General features: G+C 34.7%; 5 protein-coding genes across 8 annotated transcripts; 3 read left to right on the top strand and 2 right to left on the bottom strand.

Moving 5' to 3' along the window:
- On the top strand, positions 70 to 2,628 carry LOC104731431 (ADP-ribosylation factor GTPase-activating protein AGD12). Of its 3 annotated transcripts, none has more exons than XM_019234038.1 (9): positions 70 to 125; positions 557 to 633; positions 748 to 829; positions 984 to 1,059; positions 1,200 to 1,363; positions 1,454 to 1,604; positions 1,755 to 1,877; positions 1,983 to 2,075; positions 2,186 to 2,628. In XM_019234038.1, exons 2-9 carry the CDS (start codon positions 594 to 596, stop codon positions 2,465 to 2,467), a joined length of 1,011 nt encoding a protein of 336 aa, XP_019089583.1. In that variant the 5' UTR covers positions 70 to 125; positions 557 to 593; the 3' UTR covers positions 2,468 to 2,628. The 3 variants fall into 3 exon arrangements, with proteins under 3 accessions (XP_019089583.1, XP_010449110.1, XP_010449111.1); XM_010450808.1 differs by having other exon boundaries at positions 1,980 to 2,075; XM_010450809.1 differs by lacking the exon at positions 70 to 125 and adding an exon at positions 132 to 266 and having other exon boundaries at positions 1,980 to 2,075.
- Positions 2,700 to 4,748, bottom strand: LOC104731430 (pentatricopeptide repeat-containing protein At4g21170-like). Its single transcript, XM_010450807.2, has one exon. The coding sequence runs from the start codon at positions 4,467 to 4,469 to the stop codon at positions 2,718 to 2,720; it is 1,752 nt and encodes a 583-aa protein (XP_010449109.1). The 5' UTR covers positions 4,470 to 4,748; the 3' UTR covers positions 2,700 to 2,717.
- Positions 4,870 to 8,135, top strand: LOC104731428 (dnaJ protein ERDJ2B). Its single transcript, XM_010450803.2, has 9 exons — positions 4,870 to 4,969; positions 5,233 to 5,449; positions 5,550 to 5,645; positions 5,737 to 5,857; positions 5,954 to 6,060; positions 6,201 to 6,596; positions 6,691 to 6,810; positions 7,002 to 7,088; positions 7,166 to 8,135. Exons 2-9 carry the CDS (start codon positions 5,264 to 5,266, stop codon positions 8,039 to 8,041), a joined length of 1,989 nt encoding a protein of 662 aa, XP_010449105.1. The 5' UTR covers positions 4,870 to 4,969; positions 5,233 to 5,263; the 3' UTR covers positions 8,042 to 8,135.
- Positions 8,045 to 9,994, bottom strand: LOC104731429 (pentatricopeptide repeat-containing protein At4g21190-like). The gene is made up of 6 exons (XM_010450805.2): positions 9,867 to 9,994; positions 9,632 to 9,772; positions 9,437 to 9,535; positions 9,165 to 9,308; positions 8,872 to 9,084; positions 8,045 to 8,773 (listed from the first exon to the last, which is right to left on the bottom strand). Exons 2-6 carry the CDS (start codon positions 9,716 to 9,718, stop codon positions 8,357 to 8,359), a joined length of 960 nt encoding a protein of 319 aa, XP_010449107.1. The 5' UTR covers positions 9,719 to 9,772; positions 9,867 to 9,994; the 3' UTR covers positions 8,045 to 8,356.
- Positions 10,083 to 11,531, top strand: LOC104731427 (COX assembly mitochondrial protein 2 homolog). 2 transcript variants are annotated; one of them, XM_010450801.2, is made up of 4 exons: positions 10,083 to 10,179; positions 10,491 to 10,538; positions 10,890 to 10,994; positions 11,108 to 11,531. In XM_010450801.2, the coding sequence occupies exons 2-4, from the start codon at positions 10,494 to 10,496 to the stop codon at positions 11,198 to 11,200; spliced, it is 243 nt and encodes an 80-aa protein (XP_010449103.1). In that variant the 5' UTR covers positions 10,083 to 10,179; positions 10,491 to 10,493; the 3' UTR covers positions 11,201 to 11,531. The 2 variants fall into 2 exon arrangements, with proteins under 2 accessions (XP_010449103.1, XP_010449104.1); XM_010450802.2 differs by having other exon boundaries at positions 10,102 to 10,179; positions 10,494 to 10,538.

Below are 16,360 nucleotides of genomic sequence, written 5' to 3'. Positions count from 1 at the left end.
AAAGAAAAAGCACGTAGACGTAGTTGTCATATTTGTAAGACAATAATAATTATATTAGTTCGTCTGAAATTTTTGTAAAGAAGAAGAACATATCTGTCTCTCTCCTGTCCTCTCTCTCTCCCTTGGTAAGAACGTCCAATCCAATCTAATCTCTATATATCTTCTTCTTCCAAATACATGTTTCTTCTTTTTTTTTTTTTTTTTTCGTTTCTGATCGTTCTTTAACGCTCTTCTGTATCCAATCAAGTTTGAGTTTCATTCTCTGTGTAAGTCGACTTTTTCCCTGTCGGTCATGTTTTCGTCGTTGAAATGGTATTTGCAGCAATGGATTAAGATTTGGATTTGGTCTCCTTAATTTTGAATTTTCGATTTATGGGAACATGAATCGTTGCTGATGATCTACAATTGGTATTTCTGTGGTCCTGGCTTTCCCAAAATGTTTGGTTTTGGAATTTGCAAAGCAGAGTTTTGATCTCTTTAGGCTTTTTACATTTGAATGATGAAAGTTTTTATTTTCCCTAACGTTATTCTGGGTTTTCTTTGTTCTGTTTTGTAGGATTCTGTTTGATGATTGCTAGCTTTTTATAAGAGCAATGAGTTATTCTGGAGCCGGACTCGGAAAGCCTGGCTCAGGTAAACCATTTTTTGCGAAGGAATATCTAGTCTTTAGGCTTTCTACTTCTGGTGTGGAATTCACAAATGAGTTTGTGATGTGACTGAATTATATTCCACCTTGTTGGTTCACAGGTAAAAGGAGAATAAGGGATCTTTTAACTCAATCTGATAACCGAGTATGCGCTGATTGTGGCGCTCCTGATCCTAAGTGGGCGTAAGTTTTTGCCATTCTAATGTTTACTAAACATTGTATGATTCTCTTGCAGTTTGATTACTGTTATGTTTTGTTTTCCTGCCATAGCTTTTCTTGTTTCTCTACTTGTGTCCCTTTTGGTTGTTTAATCAATGTATTTGGTGGCTTATTACAGGTCAGCTAATATAGGAGTGTTTATATGCTTAAAATGTTGTGGTGTGCATAGAAGCCTTGGCACTCATATCTCAAAGGTTATGATTCTTTGCTTCTCTCTTTCTACTTTTTGTTTTATGCATTTGCCATTGGATTGCATTAAGATGTGGATTGCTTCACCACTTCTTCTTGACAGAATCTTTTGCAAGTAGTGTAGTGATAGTTTTCATCTTTCCAGGTCTTATCCGTGACATTGGATGAATGGTCAGATGAAGAAGTCGATTCTATGATTGAAATTGGAGGAAACGCCTCTGCAAACTCAATTTACGAGGCGTTTATACCCGAAGGAAGCTCTAAACCTGGACCTGATGCTAGTCATGACCAACGTATGAGGTTCATTAGGTAGGTTGTGAAGACCCGATAAATAATGTGTATAAACGCTAGTCATGACCACTTCATTGTGAAATATTCATCTTCAAGTCTTTATTTCAGGTCGAAATATGAGCACCAAGAGTTTCTAAAACCAAGCTTGCGGATCACATCCGGGAAGACCTCTAGTACAAAGAGTTCAGCATATCTTTCATCAAGTCTATCTAAAAAGATTGTTGATAGCTTTCGTTCAAATTCATCATCGCAACAGCCGGTAAAGCTTCTTTATTTTTCTATATTTTTCCCCATCTTACTGTTAGAATCAAGTGGAGCAAACTCTTTGAACATGGATATTGCTAAGTCTTCTGATCTCATGGTGTCTAAACACATTTCGTCTCTCTGTTGTAAATTTAAACAATGACAGCAACTTGAAGGCATGGTTGAGTTTATTGGATTGTTGAAAGTGACTATTAAAAAGGGTACCAATTTAGCCATCCGAGATATGATGTCAAGTGATCCCTACGTTGTGTTGACTCTAGGACAACAGGTAATTAACTGAATGCTTTACATATTTTATATGTTCTTACCATTGATTATGTGATACATTATTGTCAACTCATTTCTCTGATCTTTATCATCATATTACCAGAAGGCTCAATCTACTGTAGTGAAGAGCAACTTAAACCCGGTCTGGAATGAGGAACTCATGCTCTCTGTTCCTCATAACTATGGCTCAGTGAAATTGGTACAAGCTTGGTCTAAACTTTCTATTGAATCAGTTTCTACTCTTGATGAATCTGTAAACAGAAGGTTTTCCCTTACTGTCCTTTCTGTCTTACTTTCTGACATTTGCAGCAAGTGTTTGATTATGACACATTTTCTGCTGATGACATAATGGGAGAAGCTGAGATTGATATCCAACCTCTGATTACTTCTGCAATGGCTTTCGGAGACCCTGAGATGTTTGGAGATATGCAGATTGGAAAATGGCTGAAATCGCACGACAATGCTCTTATAGAAGATAGCATCATTAACATTGCAGATGGGAAAGTGAAACAAGAGGTTCAAATCAAGCTTCAGAATGTTGAATCTGGTGACTTAGAACTAGAACTGGAATGGCTGCCTCTTGACCAATAAATAATCAACCATGTAATAGGGTCATCATTATATATATTAAACAAACTCTTATTATTGTATTCATTCATTACAACTTTTCACCCCCTTTGTTCTTGTTTGAAATTTTGACACTTTGATCTTCAAAACTCTTTGATATTTTGTTGTAATTTTCTGTTTACAGATTAGACTTTTTTGTATAACTCTCAAATGGATTGATTACATGTGTTTTGATTCACTAAGATCTTAAAATCTACAACTAAACTAAAAGTTTTCATTTGAAACCTAAGATAATACGCTTGTAGGTTACTAAATCAGGTTTCATACCCAATTTCAACATTTCATCATGACATCTCATAGCTTTCTTCATTTCCTTCACACGACACAACCCTTGAATCATAATCGTAAAACTCTTGCTGTTCACTGAATTCATCTCTTTCATGTACTCAAACACACCAACTGCTTCTTCCACCATCTCTCTTTGTCTCATCATAAGCCGATCAAGAACCGCATTATAAGCATTTACATCCAAACTTCCTTTCATCTTCTTTATCTTTTCATGAAGTACCATGGCTTTCTCTAAGTTTCCACTTCTGCAGTAACGATCCATCAAAATCCCGCATGAAAAGGAATCGAAATAAACCTCCATTTCAAGAACGGAATCAAGAAGCTTCTCTGCGTGTTTCCATCTTCTTTTCTGACATAGAGATGCTAAAACTTCTGATAACTTGTGCGTACAAGGAATGAAACCGCGCTTTATAACATCTACAAGCAATTCCTGTTCTTCCTCTGACATATGATCATCTCGGCAAAGAGCATTAGCGAATTCGTTATAACAACTCTCATCAAGTACTGTAATACCTTTCCGACAAATCAATCGGTATACATCAACAGCTTCTTTTGTTCTCCCTTTTCTAGACAGTGCCTTTAACATACAACCGTATGTCCCATCTCGCAACCTCACTCTTTCACCACTGCAGGCTTTACGGAACAGCATCTCAGAGGCAAACGTTTTCCCCATATCGCAAAGTCTCTCAATGATTTGATCATTCACAGCCGCATCATCTAAAGCAAGAAACTTTTTCTCCACCATAAATCCAAGAACCTTATTGATCAACTCAGCATCTCCCAATCTACAAACATCATCCAATACGCAACAGTAAGAAGAGAAACTCAACTCTAGTTTCTTATCATCCATCTCATGAATCACATTAAACACCGCATCAAACTCTCCATTCCTGCTATAACATTCCACAAGATTGGTGTAAATCTTGCAGCTTTCAACACCTGTTTCCATCAACTTAACAACGCACTTGGATCTCCCTTGTTCACACAAAATCTGAGTAACCAAATCCCAAGTTAACCCATCTGAGACAACCCGGTTTCGAACCATGGCACTATACAAACACAAAGCCACTCTAAACTGACCTTCTTTAACCAGAGAATCAAGAAGAGAGTTATAAGCACTTTGACAAGGTGAAAGTCTCAATCTTCTCATAAAACTAAACACTTCCAAGCCATTTTGGTAACAACCCTTCAAGGCATAACACTCAAGAACTAAACTAAGCGAGACAGAGAGTGAAACTTCACCTTCAAACCACCGTTGCATCGATCCAACAACTAAAGACACAGAATTGGTTTCAACCAGAGGACGCAGAAGCGTTCCTGCTCGTTCCAAGAGACCTGACTCGGTAGCAACTTCGATTACTCGACACTGTGACCTAAGATCCGGTTCAAACCGGAGATGGGTTTTGGCAAAATCGAAGAAATCAAGAGTGGTTATAGGGCATTTTCGAGTTTCACGGAGGATCTGGAGAAATATCGGCGGTGTAAGTGTTGACCTTGGAAGCTTTGATTTAACATATTGAAGATGAGTGATCCAGTTACGACGTTGTAAGAGAATTGAAGAGATCTCGGTGGCTACTCGGGACAGATTCAGTTGAGTTTTCCAATCTAAAGCCGAGGACGTCGATGGAGTCGTTGAGAACCGTTTGATGAATCCAACACTTGTGTGGAGAAGAACCATTTAAGTGCTTCACTGTCGTTTGTACCAAATCAAAAACTCAGTCTTTTTTCTTAACGAACCCCAAAATCTAATCTTTAAACTCAAATCTCAAAGGGTTTAACAAAGCCTTGGCCTTTTGTTGTTCTGTTCTTGACTAACTGTGAAAAGATTAAAACTTGCCTGAATCTTCTCCATGAGTATGACGTTGAGGGTTTGTGAGTCCTGATCCTCTGCTGGTAAGTGCACAGGGACTCAGGTGTGCCGCATGCTCTTTCATTGTTCTTAGATCTTCTTCTCAAAATTAGTCAACGTCGCCATCAGTTTCCTAAAAGAGTAACCAAACGCTGCGTATAAGTCTCAATTTCATGTCACGTGTCTTGTCTTCATTGGCTGTAATGATTCATCATCACTTCTCCCATCAAAAACCTCACTTCTTCTTCTTCTTCGGCTTCGCAATCTAATTCTAAAGTCAGCTGCTTTGTTTATTCAGTTTCTTCTCAACCAAAACTTTATCATCAAAGGTAAAAACTTTCTTGATTCCTTTCTCGTTTTTAATCGCATGCAATTCAAATCCATATTCTTTTTCCTTGAATTTGTAAATCAGACAAAAATTTTGGGAATTATGCAAATGTCTCTTTCTTCATATTTTGTTGGACACGATTTGAGATCGATTGTCAAATTTTACTATTGTTTAATCATGTTGGTCCGGAAATTTTATAGTATAAACAAAACCACAACTTCTAAGATTCCAAACAAACATAACAGAGCAGTTCTGTTTCTGCAGAATCTCTGATTTAAACAAGAAGAGTCCAAAGATGGCGGAATCAGAAGAGAATAGTGTTTTATTTCCCATTTTCATTTTGACAATGATGGCAATTCCATTGGTGCCTTATACATTTGTGAAGCTGAGCCGTGCTTTTTCGAAGAAACAAAGAAGCATACATTGTCAATGCCTTGAGTGTGACCGTTCAGGGAAGTACAAGAGATCCATGTCTCAAAGGGTTAGTTTTTCTTTTTTTTTTTTTCTCCCTACTAACTTATGATTAGTGTAACTATGTTCTTAGTAAACCTCTTTTAACTTGTTGGTTTTATCTTATGTAGATCTCTAGCTTCACTTCATGTAGCAACTTGACAGTTGTGCTACTCTGGATTGTAATGATCTTCTTGATCTTTTACACTAAAAACATGAGCCGTGAGGTAATAATAACTAATAGTTCTCTCTTCAAGCTTAATCATATATTGCTTGTGGTTGAGAATTTCATTTGCTTATCTTGTGTAAATATTACAGAGTCAACTCTTTGAGCCATTCGGTATACTCGGCTTGGAACCTGGTGCTTCTGATTCAGCAATCAAGAAAGCATATAGAAGACTCTCTATTCAATACCATCCTGATAAAAATCCAGATCCAGGTTGAAAAACGCTTACTGGTCCTCGTCCTTTATTTATTCCCTTTTGATTCATTGTTCTGTGTGCTTGTTGCTTACATGTGTGTTGTAATTGTACAGAGGCCAATAAATATTTTGTTGAGTCCATAGCTAAAGCTTACCAAGCTTTAACTGATCCGTTATCCCGTGAAAACTTTGAGAAGTATGGCCATCCGGATGGTAGACAGGTAATGATTATATATAACCTCCATTGCGTTTCTTTTCACTATTTAGATGATGAAATAGTGTGTTTTCCTCAAACGAAACCACAACTTCTAATATTCTAATTATAAGCATGAATGGAGAATATGGTTTTTGTTTGATGCAGGGTTATACAATGGGAATGGCTCTACCTGAATTTATTTTAAACATGAATGGAGAATCTGGTGGGGTTTTATTGCTGTGTACAGTTGGTTTATGTATTCTCTTGCCACTGGTGATCGCCTCAATCTATCTCTGGAGATCATCAAAGTATACTGGGAGTCACGTTAAGCTTCAAACTCGTCAAGCATATTTCGAGTCTTTGAAATCCTCTTTAACTCCAAGAAAAGTTTTGGAAGTTTTCATCAAAGCAGCTGAGTATGCAGAGATTCCTGTTCGTAAAACGGATGATGAACCTCTGCAGAAACTCTTTACGTCTGTCAAAACCGAGCTAAATCTTGATCCTAAGAAGATGAAGCAAGATGAAGCTAAGTTTTGGAAACAGAATCCTGCAACTGTCAAGGTTGGTTCTTTTAATACATTATAAAGCTAAGTATTGAACACATTTTGAAAAAAATGCTAACTTTTTTTTCCTTTTGTTTTCTTCTCTGTAACAGACTGAGCTTTTGATACAGAAACAGTTAACTCGTGAATCAACTGTTCTGTCTCTTACTCTGCAAAATGATTTCAGGCGTGTGCTAGAGTTTGCGCCTCGCCTACTTGAAGATTTAATGAAGGTCTTGCTTATATTCCCTATTTTTGCTTAGCACATTGTAACTGATAAATTAAAGCTTAGTACCAAGTTGATGATGACTTGAAACACTTATATCAATCCTTTCACATAAGAAGCTAAGAAGCTTTTGTTTGCTGTTCTTAACTTAGGAAATTTTAAAATGCAGAAATTTATGATATTGTGAGTTTCTTGCAGATGGCGGTTATACCCCGCAATGAACAAGGGCGTGGATGGTTAAGTCCTGCACTCGGAGTAATGGAGCTATCTCAATGCATTGTTCAGGTTTTAAGTTTTTTCCAACATTATTCTTGCCAAAATAATTAAGAGTTTGTAGCTCACTCAATGTTGTTTGATTGCAGGCTGTTCCTCTTAGTGCAAGGAAGTCATCTTCAGAAGGCATTGCTCCTTTCTTGCAACTCCCTCATGTCAACGACTCTATCGCTAAATCAATAGCGTTGCAGGTTAAATCATTCCAAGAGTTTCAAGAACTCAGCTTGGAAGAACGTTCTAAACTATTCAGAGAGGTTGGGGGCTTGTCAGAGACTGATGTTCAAGACATCGAGAAAGTGTTAGAAATGATACCGTCTCTCAAAATCAACGTCATTTGCAAAACAGAAGGCGAAGAAGGTATTCAGGAAGGCGACATTATGACAGTTCAAGCTTGGATCACTCTAAAACGTCCCAATGGACTCATAGGAACTATTCCTCACTCGCCTTACTTTCCTTTCCACAACGAGGAAAACTTTTGGGTTCTTGTTGCGGACGCAAACAATGTCTGGTTCTTTCAGAAGGTTAATTTCATGGATGAAGCTGGAGCTATAGCCGCTGCTTCGAACGCTATTACTGAGACAATGGAACCATTAGGAGCAAGCGGCAAGGAAATAAATGATGCAGTTAAAGAAGCTGTTGAGAAGGTCAAAAGTGGGTCAAGATTGGTAATGGGGAGAATCTTAGCACCTGCAGAAGGTACTTATAACTTGACTTGCTTCTGCGTAAGCGATACTTGGATCGGTTGTGACCAAAAGACATCACTGAAAGTCGAGGTTTTGAAAAGAACCCGTAATTTGGAGGGTGAGAATGCAGAAGACATGGAGGAGGAGGAGGACGATGAGATCGAGGAAGAGGATTACGAAAGTGAATACAGTGAGGATGAAGAAGATAAGAAGAGAGGGTCAAAGAAGAAAGTAAACAAGAAGGAATCGAGTTCTGAAGAGTCAGGATCAGATGAAGAGTGAGAATACAATTAAGGAGTTAATTATGATTTTGAAATACAATAGTTTTTGTCTTCAATGCTTACAGTCATACTCAATTCAAAAGACTTTTACAGTATTTGTTCTTTTGCTGAGTTTTATACTCTTTTTAGTTGACTCTTAAATTTATCTTTCACTCTTCAAAGCTCTTTAACCTCAAAAGTTCAAAATCTTTCTGATAAGAAACCGTAGCTCAGTCCCAGAATGCTTTTTAGAAGAACTTTGGCCGTCGATCTCTTTTCCTTACATGATCCAACGGTGGATACGATCTCAAAAGCTCATGACGCAAACACTTTTAAGTCAAGAAGAGTCTAAATGATCTAGAGAGGGTTCCCTAGAAGTTTCAATCTGCCCTTGATCCATACCCGGAAGTTCTTCTTCTTCTTCTTCTTCTTCTTCATCTTCTTCCTCCTCTTCACTGAGATCCTCGTTTGCTTCCTTATCTGACAGCATTTTGGATTTGCTCTCAATCAAATTATCAACCTTATCTTCGTCGCTGCTTAAGCCGCCTTCACCTTCACTTAGCTCATTTAGCTGTTTTGCCTTGACCTTAACACGTCTTCCTTTGATGTATCTGAACTCCCATTGTGGTGGAGGATATTTCTTCATCAGTTTCTCGTACTTATCATCCATCCCTAACTTTACAAACACTTTTCCAACCATAGACACAATCGCAACGTTTGGTTTCACTCCAAGCTCCTCCATGTCAGCAAAGACCTAAGAAACACTCAATAAGTTTCAGAAATCAACTTGTACGAAAAGAATATCTCTACTGGCTGCCAATACTAAGTTAAGAAGAAGGATTGTTACTTTACCTCGAAGAGCTTTTGGTGCATATCTCTCTTGTAATATATAGAGATCATTTTGTTGAAGAACTTTCTTGGAGTTCCTTCTAAATGTTCCATAAACAATTTGTTCCACAACTCCTCAGCTTCGTCAAGCCGATTATCTTCTGCTAATGCATTTAGTAATGAGAAGTACGTTCCCATTGTTCTTCCTTGGCCTTTACTCAGCATCCATTTCGTCACCTAACAAAATCCAAAAACTTATTCTACATTCATCTCACCAAGAAAGAAAGTATCAGCTCCTCTTGCTAGATTAAAATTACCTGAATAATCTTCTTCCACTCTTTTTCATCTTCAAGTATCACTAACGCCTTCTTAACTATAACAAGAGGGAACTCTAGTTCCCAAGCAATGAAGGAATCAAGAGCGCCATACACTTCTTCTTTAACATTCGACAATCCTTTTATCTATAAGATAATAAGATACAATACATCATCTCAGTAACAGCTATGAGAGAAGGATAACGTATTAACTACATATCCATTAAACATATGAAGAGGATGAGAGAAAGGGTCAAAAAGAGAGAAAGCATTACACAATCAATCATTTTAGCAGCCTTGGAGATACTTCCAATCCTCTTCCTTGTTTTCCATACTCGAGGAGACCGAGGTCTTGGACCTCTCGCCGCACAAACCTGAAGATTTATTCAATTTCAACAATAAAATGGAACTGAGAAATGTATGATAAAAGAAGCTTTTAAGAACATAACTCTTGAAAAACAAATACGAACCACAATATTGTTAGGCCTTTTGGAGAAGAGCTTAGTTGATTCCTTTGTTTGAAGTAGATAAGGTAATGAATATCTCAAACAAAGCATCCTGAGGAATCAAATCTTAAAGCTTCGTCCTGTTCAGTTTACAATTCATAAACACTGCAATTTTTACACCAGAAAAGAAAAATTGTGAAGTCAAATTCCAATTGGGTATGTTTACTCTGATAATCGGAACACGTACTGTTCAGCTTACCTGTGGATTCTTCACAGTTAGGCAAAAAGGTAAGATTTTTATTCTTCTTCTTCTTCTTCTCTTACTCACTCTGATATTTGCGCTTCTCTCTGTCCTCCTCCAAGTTCCTTCCTTTCTCATTCTCTCATCCAAAACATTCAAAACGCTGCGTTTACAAAGACTTAACAAGGCCCGTTAACCCAAAAAGTTTATATAGGCCCATTAACTTCCTAATAACTTCGTTTTTGATTTGTTCGTTCTCTCTATTTTCCCATTTCGGTGATTCTGAGGTCTATCTCTCTCCCTCTCAGGTGGTGATTTGCTCAAATCAAAGGTAATTTTTAATCTTTTTGTTCTTCGATTAGGGGTTAAGGGGTTCTCCTCCTGTCATGTTAAATTGGGAGGAATTGATCATCTTCTTTAATTCCTGACGCTAATTGAGATCCGTAGTTTCAGATTACAATGACTTTGTGACTTTGTTGTTAGTTCCATTCTCTTTCTCCTTCAACATAAAAGGGTTTATGAAATCGAGGATTTTGCTCGGTTCTGCTGTTATTTCGTTCTGTGTTTTTAGCATAGAGGTGAAAGATCTGATTTTTACAAGCGATTCCTTCAGAGTTTTAATTTCTTGTGTTTTTATTACAGAAGATGCATCCTCCGCTTACACCACATAGACATCCAATGTGTCTGGAGGTGAGTTTTACAGCATTTGTTCTTTCACTTTCAATTTCTATTTACTTTGTACATTTACTAGATTTCTGAATCGTGTTCGTTGTGAATTAGCTTACCTTACCTCTATGTGATTGCGTCTTTGAGAAATGTTCTAGTTTGTGTATTAGAATGCAAAAGAGAGGTTCTGTAAATAAATGCAATGTTGGTGATAAACTCTCCTCATATCTCTAGGTTTAGTAAATCTTTGCCAAATTGAATGGAGTCAAGCTTACATAACTGCATTTGGCAAAGATCAAACCTTTCAAAAGTTTGATCTCTTTTTTGTTGTTTGTTCTGACTAATTCTTTTGTATGTCACTCACATGGTTGGCAGATAATTGAGGAGTTTCAAAAGTGTCATACAGATCATCCGATTGGGAAGTTCTTCGGAGATTGTACACAGCTTAAAGTAAAGCTTGATCGATGTTTTCGCCAAGAGGTAATTTTTCTAATAGCCAACAAGACAAACGTTTCAACTCAAAGTTTTCCACTTTTCCTTTGGGTTGATTACATTGTCTTAACTAGTGATATATCTTTACAATACTTTTGCAGAAAGCTGTAAAGCGAAAGGTAAACTTTGAACAAAGCAAGAAACTTCAAGAGAGACTGAAAGCTATTAGGAAAGAAGAAACTGCAGAGACTTGAGCATTGCTTGCTTGATACTTATCCGATAAATTGCTTGTCTATTTCGAAAGAATACGTCTCTAAAAAATTGATCGATGAAGAGGAGTTTGATACACTTATATCTCGTAGATGAGTGAATAACATGGTACTATACATGTATTGATTAGGATTTAGCGTTTGAAATAAGGCCATTATTATTGGAGTATAAGACTCTTATTAGCTTGGTCTGCAACAAACATGTTCAGTTTACTTTATTTATGGATTACAAGTAAGCTACACAATTACATGTCATTGTGGCTACGAAATAGTTGTATGTTCAACTTCTAAAGTTCCCCAACATTGGGTTTTGCAACGGGTACTTTTCAGTTTTCAATCATTCTGTTCAGGGATTGTTGCGTCTGGTATAACACATGTCTAAACTGAAAAATTGTCTTCTGAGACTCAAACTTTCACCTTCCGTTTACTTGCTATGCAAGAAATAGCGAAAAAGAAATAACCACGGAATGGAAGGTTTGAGTTCATCGAAATTTGATTGCAAAAGCTCTTGTAAAAGTCTTGAAAGGTTATACAAACAAGAAAAAAAAAAAGAACACATGTTTTGCAGTTTTGCTTTCCTTTTGGGAATGCAAGTAAATTAGTATATATAAAATACAAAAGATCGCTCATGATTCAATCCACTCTGTTTGGTGGCACGTGGTCTCGAACAATTCAGAGAATTTTTTTCTTCCAGAAGTCATCAGAAGAAGGAGCCAACCATTTGACTGATCAAATTATTTCACAAGTACCAAGAAACAAATGGTTTTTATTTCAATAATAGTAATAGGAAAAAAAAACAACAATGGAACATTGTTTGATGCAAATATTTGCATCGGGAATAAATTTGCATGTGATAGAGGAAGTCACCACGTATGAGCCGACAAGGTTTCAGGGTAACGGTTATTCTGCTGGATCTTAATTCTAATCATCACATGCTTTGTTTTTTCTTTTCTCTATTTATTGTCTATGATTTGTTGGACCAGTTCAAGACCAGAACCACCTCCACAATCTCATTCTCACCTTACGTCAATGAATGTATTCACAAAATTATAATGAACCAATGAGTTCAAAGTTAAGAGAAGCAGATTTTTCGGTTTAAAATCAAGAGTTCCCCTTAAATCAAATTACAATTTCGGTAGACTTTGCTTACTTTCGGATTGGTAAGACCAGAACCACTTCCAAGATATATACTGCTAATTTTTCAGAATATTTTGTATGATTAGTAATAAATTATGCGTAAGTATGCATGGTCCCGGCTAGAGAAACACTTCCAATCGCCAATCGTCTATTTACCATATTAGATATGAACATCTCATAGATAACAAAAATATTTATAATGGATGGACCAACTTATTTTGACAGGCCTTGTTCAAATGATTGAAGTTAGATGTCATATTTTCAATGCATATATCTTTTTTTTCTTTTCTTGATCTTTTTGTTTGTTCTTGCGGGTTCAGTTAACTTACCTGCAAATATCGTAATTTCTATGGACAAAATCCATGACTTAAACCCTTAAACCAAACAAAAAAAAAAAAAAGAAGAAGACATAATCCATGACTTAAACCCTTAAACCAAAAAAAAAAAAAAAAAAGAAGAAGACATAATCCATGACTTAAACCCTTAAACCAAAAAAAAAAAAAAGAAGAAGACATAATCCATGACTTTTCTTTTTTTCTTTGAATTTTGCTAGCTAGAATTTTAATGATAATCACTAGACGCTAACTCGTCATGTCGTACCATAATAGTGGAGTGGATAATTGAATCTTGAAAATACCAAGAGTTTACAATCTAACCACCAAAATGCTATCTTGTGGATATCTCCTGATATCAAGTTTTTTTATGTTTCAAGTTTTAATTGGATATTTCGTGTAAAACTACGTGTGCGGCCATGATATTAACATTGTTCTTACTATTCATATATTATATTCATACTTGTAAGATTATATATGGAGAGCATCAATCTGTGTATATTAATGAACCAAGTATCCCCCTTATGACCAAGGCACGTTTCCGATGTGTATGGGTCACTTCTTATTTCTTTCAGTTTTTTTTTTTTTTTAAGTTCACACCGAATTTGCCAAAACCATCGAATAGTAGTAAAGGCTACATTTTACTAACAATTACGATATCGTAGGATGTTCTCTACAGTCTTGGTGGTGATATGATTTAGAAGCTGGTTATATATTGTGAACGACGTGACAAGAAACGCACAACTGGCAGATTCCATTTATACTTGAACAGTTAAACATAGATAATTAATTACTAGTGCTATTTTCCATTTCTAAGGATATGGTAATGAGTTCCATTACTAGTGCTATTTTTTTCCATTTGGAGTATTATATTTGATTAGATTGATTTTATATCAAATCATCGGATTTTTTTTTCTTCAAACTCAAAACCAAATCATGGGTTAAGGCGACAAAAATAAATGTAGTTGACAAGGAAATCATGGGTTATTAATCAGAGAAAAAAAGACGTAATTATAGTTGAAACCACCAACTTTTTGATTAGAAATTTATGTTAAGAAAATGCTTTGATTTGTCCATTTGGTTCTCGTTCCTCCAAGTCTCTTCATTCTAGTCCTCAATGTGCTCACAACATTTATATAATAAATATAAAAGAAAGGTTAGAATGGTAATCTTTAAGGAACAACTCCATTTTTCAGTCTATCGTTATTTCAAGAAATTGTGACTATAGTTTTTCTTAACGTCGGATATCACTAAATATAGACATGGATAAACTAATGATTCATACTCGTATCACCGTTGTATCAGTCTGAGTTCCTATTAAAAAAGGTGTATGAGAGTTATAAATGATAAAATAAAATTGTGTATATAGTATATACACATCATAAAAAAATAAAATAAAAATACCGATACAGTATAGTGATAGTTTGATATAAAATCATATACTTTAAAAAAATTATGTAGAAAATTTGAATTATACTCCCTCTGTATTAGAATAGATGATGTTTTAGAATTTTTGTTGTATCATAAAAATGATTTTCTTTAGTGTATTTAATACATTTTTATTTTCAAAACTAAATAAATATTTAATTTTTTTATTTTTACAATACATAATTTAATGTATATATGTAATTGAATGACAAGTGTAGAAAAAGCACAGCCAAAAGGAGAAGAAAACAAAATTAATTAATAATAATACATCATTTATTATTTTCTTAATTTTAGTGAAAATTGTAAAACATCATCTTTTATAATATACTAGGTTGATACCGTGCTATGCCGCGGGATTTGTTTTTTATTTTATTTTTACCATATTTTTCTATTTTGTTTTTTCGATTTCATAATTTAATATATGTTATTTGGAATCAATTCATATAAGTTTTTGATAATTTCAATAGTAATTTATTATTATTATTATTATTTACATCATCATATGATACTTGAGTTTTTTATTTCATAAATTTAGTTTATGAAAATATTTTAAGTGTTATTACCAACTAAGTTGAGAGAGTACAAACCATTAGTTCTTCATTTGTTTCTCACTCACAAACCCTCTAGAATAGTAAAACATATTACTCTTTAATGTTTACATTGTAAATGTTTTTGATGGATCTCTTAGAGTACTTTAGATTTAGGCACTTCAAACTTTCTCCTAAATCTCACATAATTTATCTCTTACAACATTACAACATATTTATACTTGTTCTTATCTTACCCTAACACCTAAACTAAACAAACCCATTTAATCACTTGATAAGCTTACGATCAAGTTGGAAGCTTATCATTCACTTGACAAGTTTATGATTAAGTTCTTCAAGCTATATATGTTAATCTAGCACAATCTTAAAGAAAAATTAGAAAAATAAATCAAATTTACTCATTGTCACGTGTAAAAAATATGACTAACAGCGAGATACTATTTCGAATATTTTTTTAGTATCAAAATAATTTTCAAACATATATTTTTTTTTTAGAATTTGACTTCTTTTTTTCATTTCATAGAATATATTATGCCTTTACACACACATTATGTAGATACAACAAATTTATATTTTTATCTTTTATTTAAATTGCAATTAGCTGAGAAAATATGGTTTTAATAAAACTTCTTGGATAAAATTTATTGAACACAAGTAAAGAAACCTAAATGGAAGTATAGAAATCGAAATAGATGGACTTTTTACATAGGTCTATGAAATGAGTATTTATATTCAATTAAATATGCTAAAACAGTTCATAGACATTGGTTAATATAATTTGTTTTGTGACTTTTGCTGTGAAAGTTTTAATACGGTCATCTACAATTCTTCCAATGAAGCTTTGCATAAAAAAATAAACATCAACCGTAAGAATCTTAGTGCAACATGACATATTTCACCCCTAAAAAAAGAGAAGGTACAATAGCCGGAGTCAAAAGTTGAAGCAATTGCAATTCAAGAATCTATTTCCAGATTTCCCAGTAAAAATCAACTTAATAAGTGAAAGACAACATGATGTCGCACATAGTTTTTTAATTGGTTTAAAAATCTTAGCTATATTAATTCAAATGTTTTTCTTAGCTATTAATTTTAATTGATGTGTCAAACCATACTTCAATGTTAAGATTGATGTGTTAGAAGAGGAGAGCAACACATCCTTCTTTTATTGTATTGATAGAGAGTATAATTTTTTGAATAATTAAGAGGTTCTGTGTCTAGATCCCTATATTTTTTCATGTTAGCAATCGATTTTTTTTTTAATGTTTCTTAAATCCTAACTGCTATATAAACAGGAAAAAAAAAACTACTTAGTTATAATGGAATAATATTTTCCACAATTTGAGTGTCACAATTTCCACCAACACTCCGTCAGTTCTAATATTCTTGGTGGAAATATTCAAAAAAATAAATGTAAATTTCTGCGCCGGGAAAGTATGCGTCGTATGATCGTATCTGAAAACAATTATCTGTATTAAGGATGATATTTTTAGAGATGAGTGATGAATAGTTGAGCTACCATGCAAATATATACTTATTTAATATTAAAAGTGGTAGAGCCTACATGCAAGATTCTTTGCGTTACATCAACATTATCATTGCGAACGATTGGACTGGTTTATCAATTAGATTTCCGACAACTCATTTTCCTTCAACCACATTTATATAAATTTAACAGAAAAAAAAAAAAATATATATATATA

The sequence above is a fragment of the Camelina sativa genome, chromosome 12, assembly GCF_000633955.1.
Source record: "Camelina sativa cultivar DH55 chromosome 12, Cs, whole genome shotgun sequence".
NCBI lineage: Eukaryota > Viridiplantae > Streptophyta > Magnoliopsida > Brassicales > Brassicaceae > Camelina > Camelina sativa.
The sequence above is the reverse complement of the archived record's forward strand: the minus strand, read 5'-3'. Positions and strand labels throughout refer to the sequence as shown.

Coding starts and splice junctions, on each gene's coding strand:
- LOC104731428 (XM_010450803.2), top strand. CDS start 5,264: ATGGCGGAATCAGAAGAGAATAGTGTTTTATTTCCCATTTTCATTTTG. Junction 6,597..6,690: donor AGAATCCTGCAACTGTCAAG/GTTGGTTCTTTT, acceptor TCTCTGTAACAG/ACTGAGCTTTTGATACAGAA. Junction 7,089..7,165: donor TATCTCAATGCATTGTTCAG/GTTTTAAGTTTT, acceptor GTTTGATTGCAG/GCTGTTCCTCTTAGTGCAAG.
- LOC104731429 (XM_010450805.2), bottom strand. CDS start 9,718: ATGCTTTGTTTGAGATATTCATTACCTTATCTACTTCAAACAAAGGAA. Junction 9,309..9,436: donor CTGCTAAAATGATTGATTGT/GTAATGCTTTCT, acceptor ATTATCTTATAG/ATAAAAGGATTGTCGAATGT. Junction 8,774..8,871: donor TGCACCAAAAGCTCTTCGAG/GTAAAGTAACAA, acceptor AGTGTTTCTTAG/GTCTTTGCTGACATGGAGGA.
- LOC104731431 (XM_010450808.1), top strand. CDS start 594: ATGAGTTATTCTGGAGCCGGACTCGGAAAGCCTGGCTCAG. Junction 830..983: donor GCTCCTGATCCTAAGTGGGC/GTAAGTTTTTGC, acceptor GGCTTATTACAG/GTCAGCTAATATAGGAGTGT. Junction 2,076..2,185: donor ACTATGGCTCAGTGAAATTG/GTACAAGCTTGG, acceptor TGACATTTGCAG/CAAGTGTTTGATTATGACAC.
- LOC104731427 (XM_010450801.2), top strand. CDS start 10,494: ATGCATCCTCCGCTTACACCACATAGACATCCAATGTGTCTGGAG. Junction 10,539..10,889: donor GACATCCAATGTGTCTGGAG/GTGAGTTTTACA, acceptor CATGGTTGGCAG/ATAATTGAGGAGTTTCAAAA. Junction 10,995..11,107: donor ATCGATGTTTTCGCCAAGAG/GTAATTTTTCTA, acceptor ATACTTTTGCAG/AAAGCTGTAAAGCGAAAGGT.
- LOC104731430 (XM_010450807.2), bottom strand. CDS start 4,469: ATGGTTCTTCTCCACACAAGTGTTGGATTCATCAAACGGTTCTCAACG.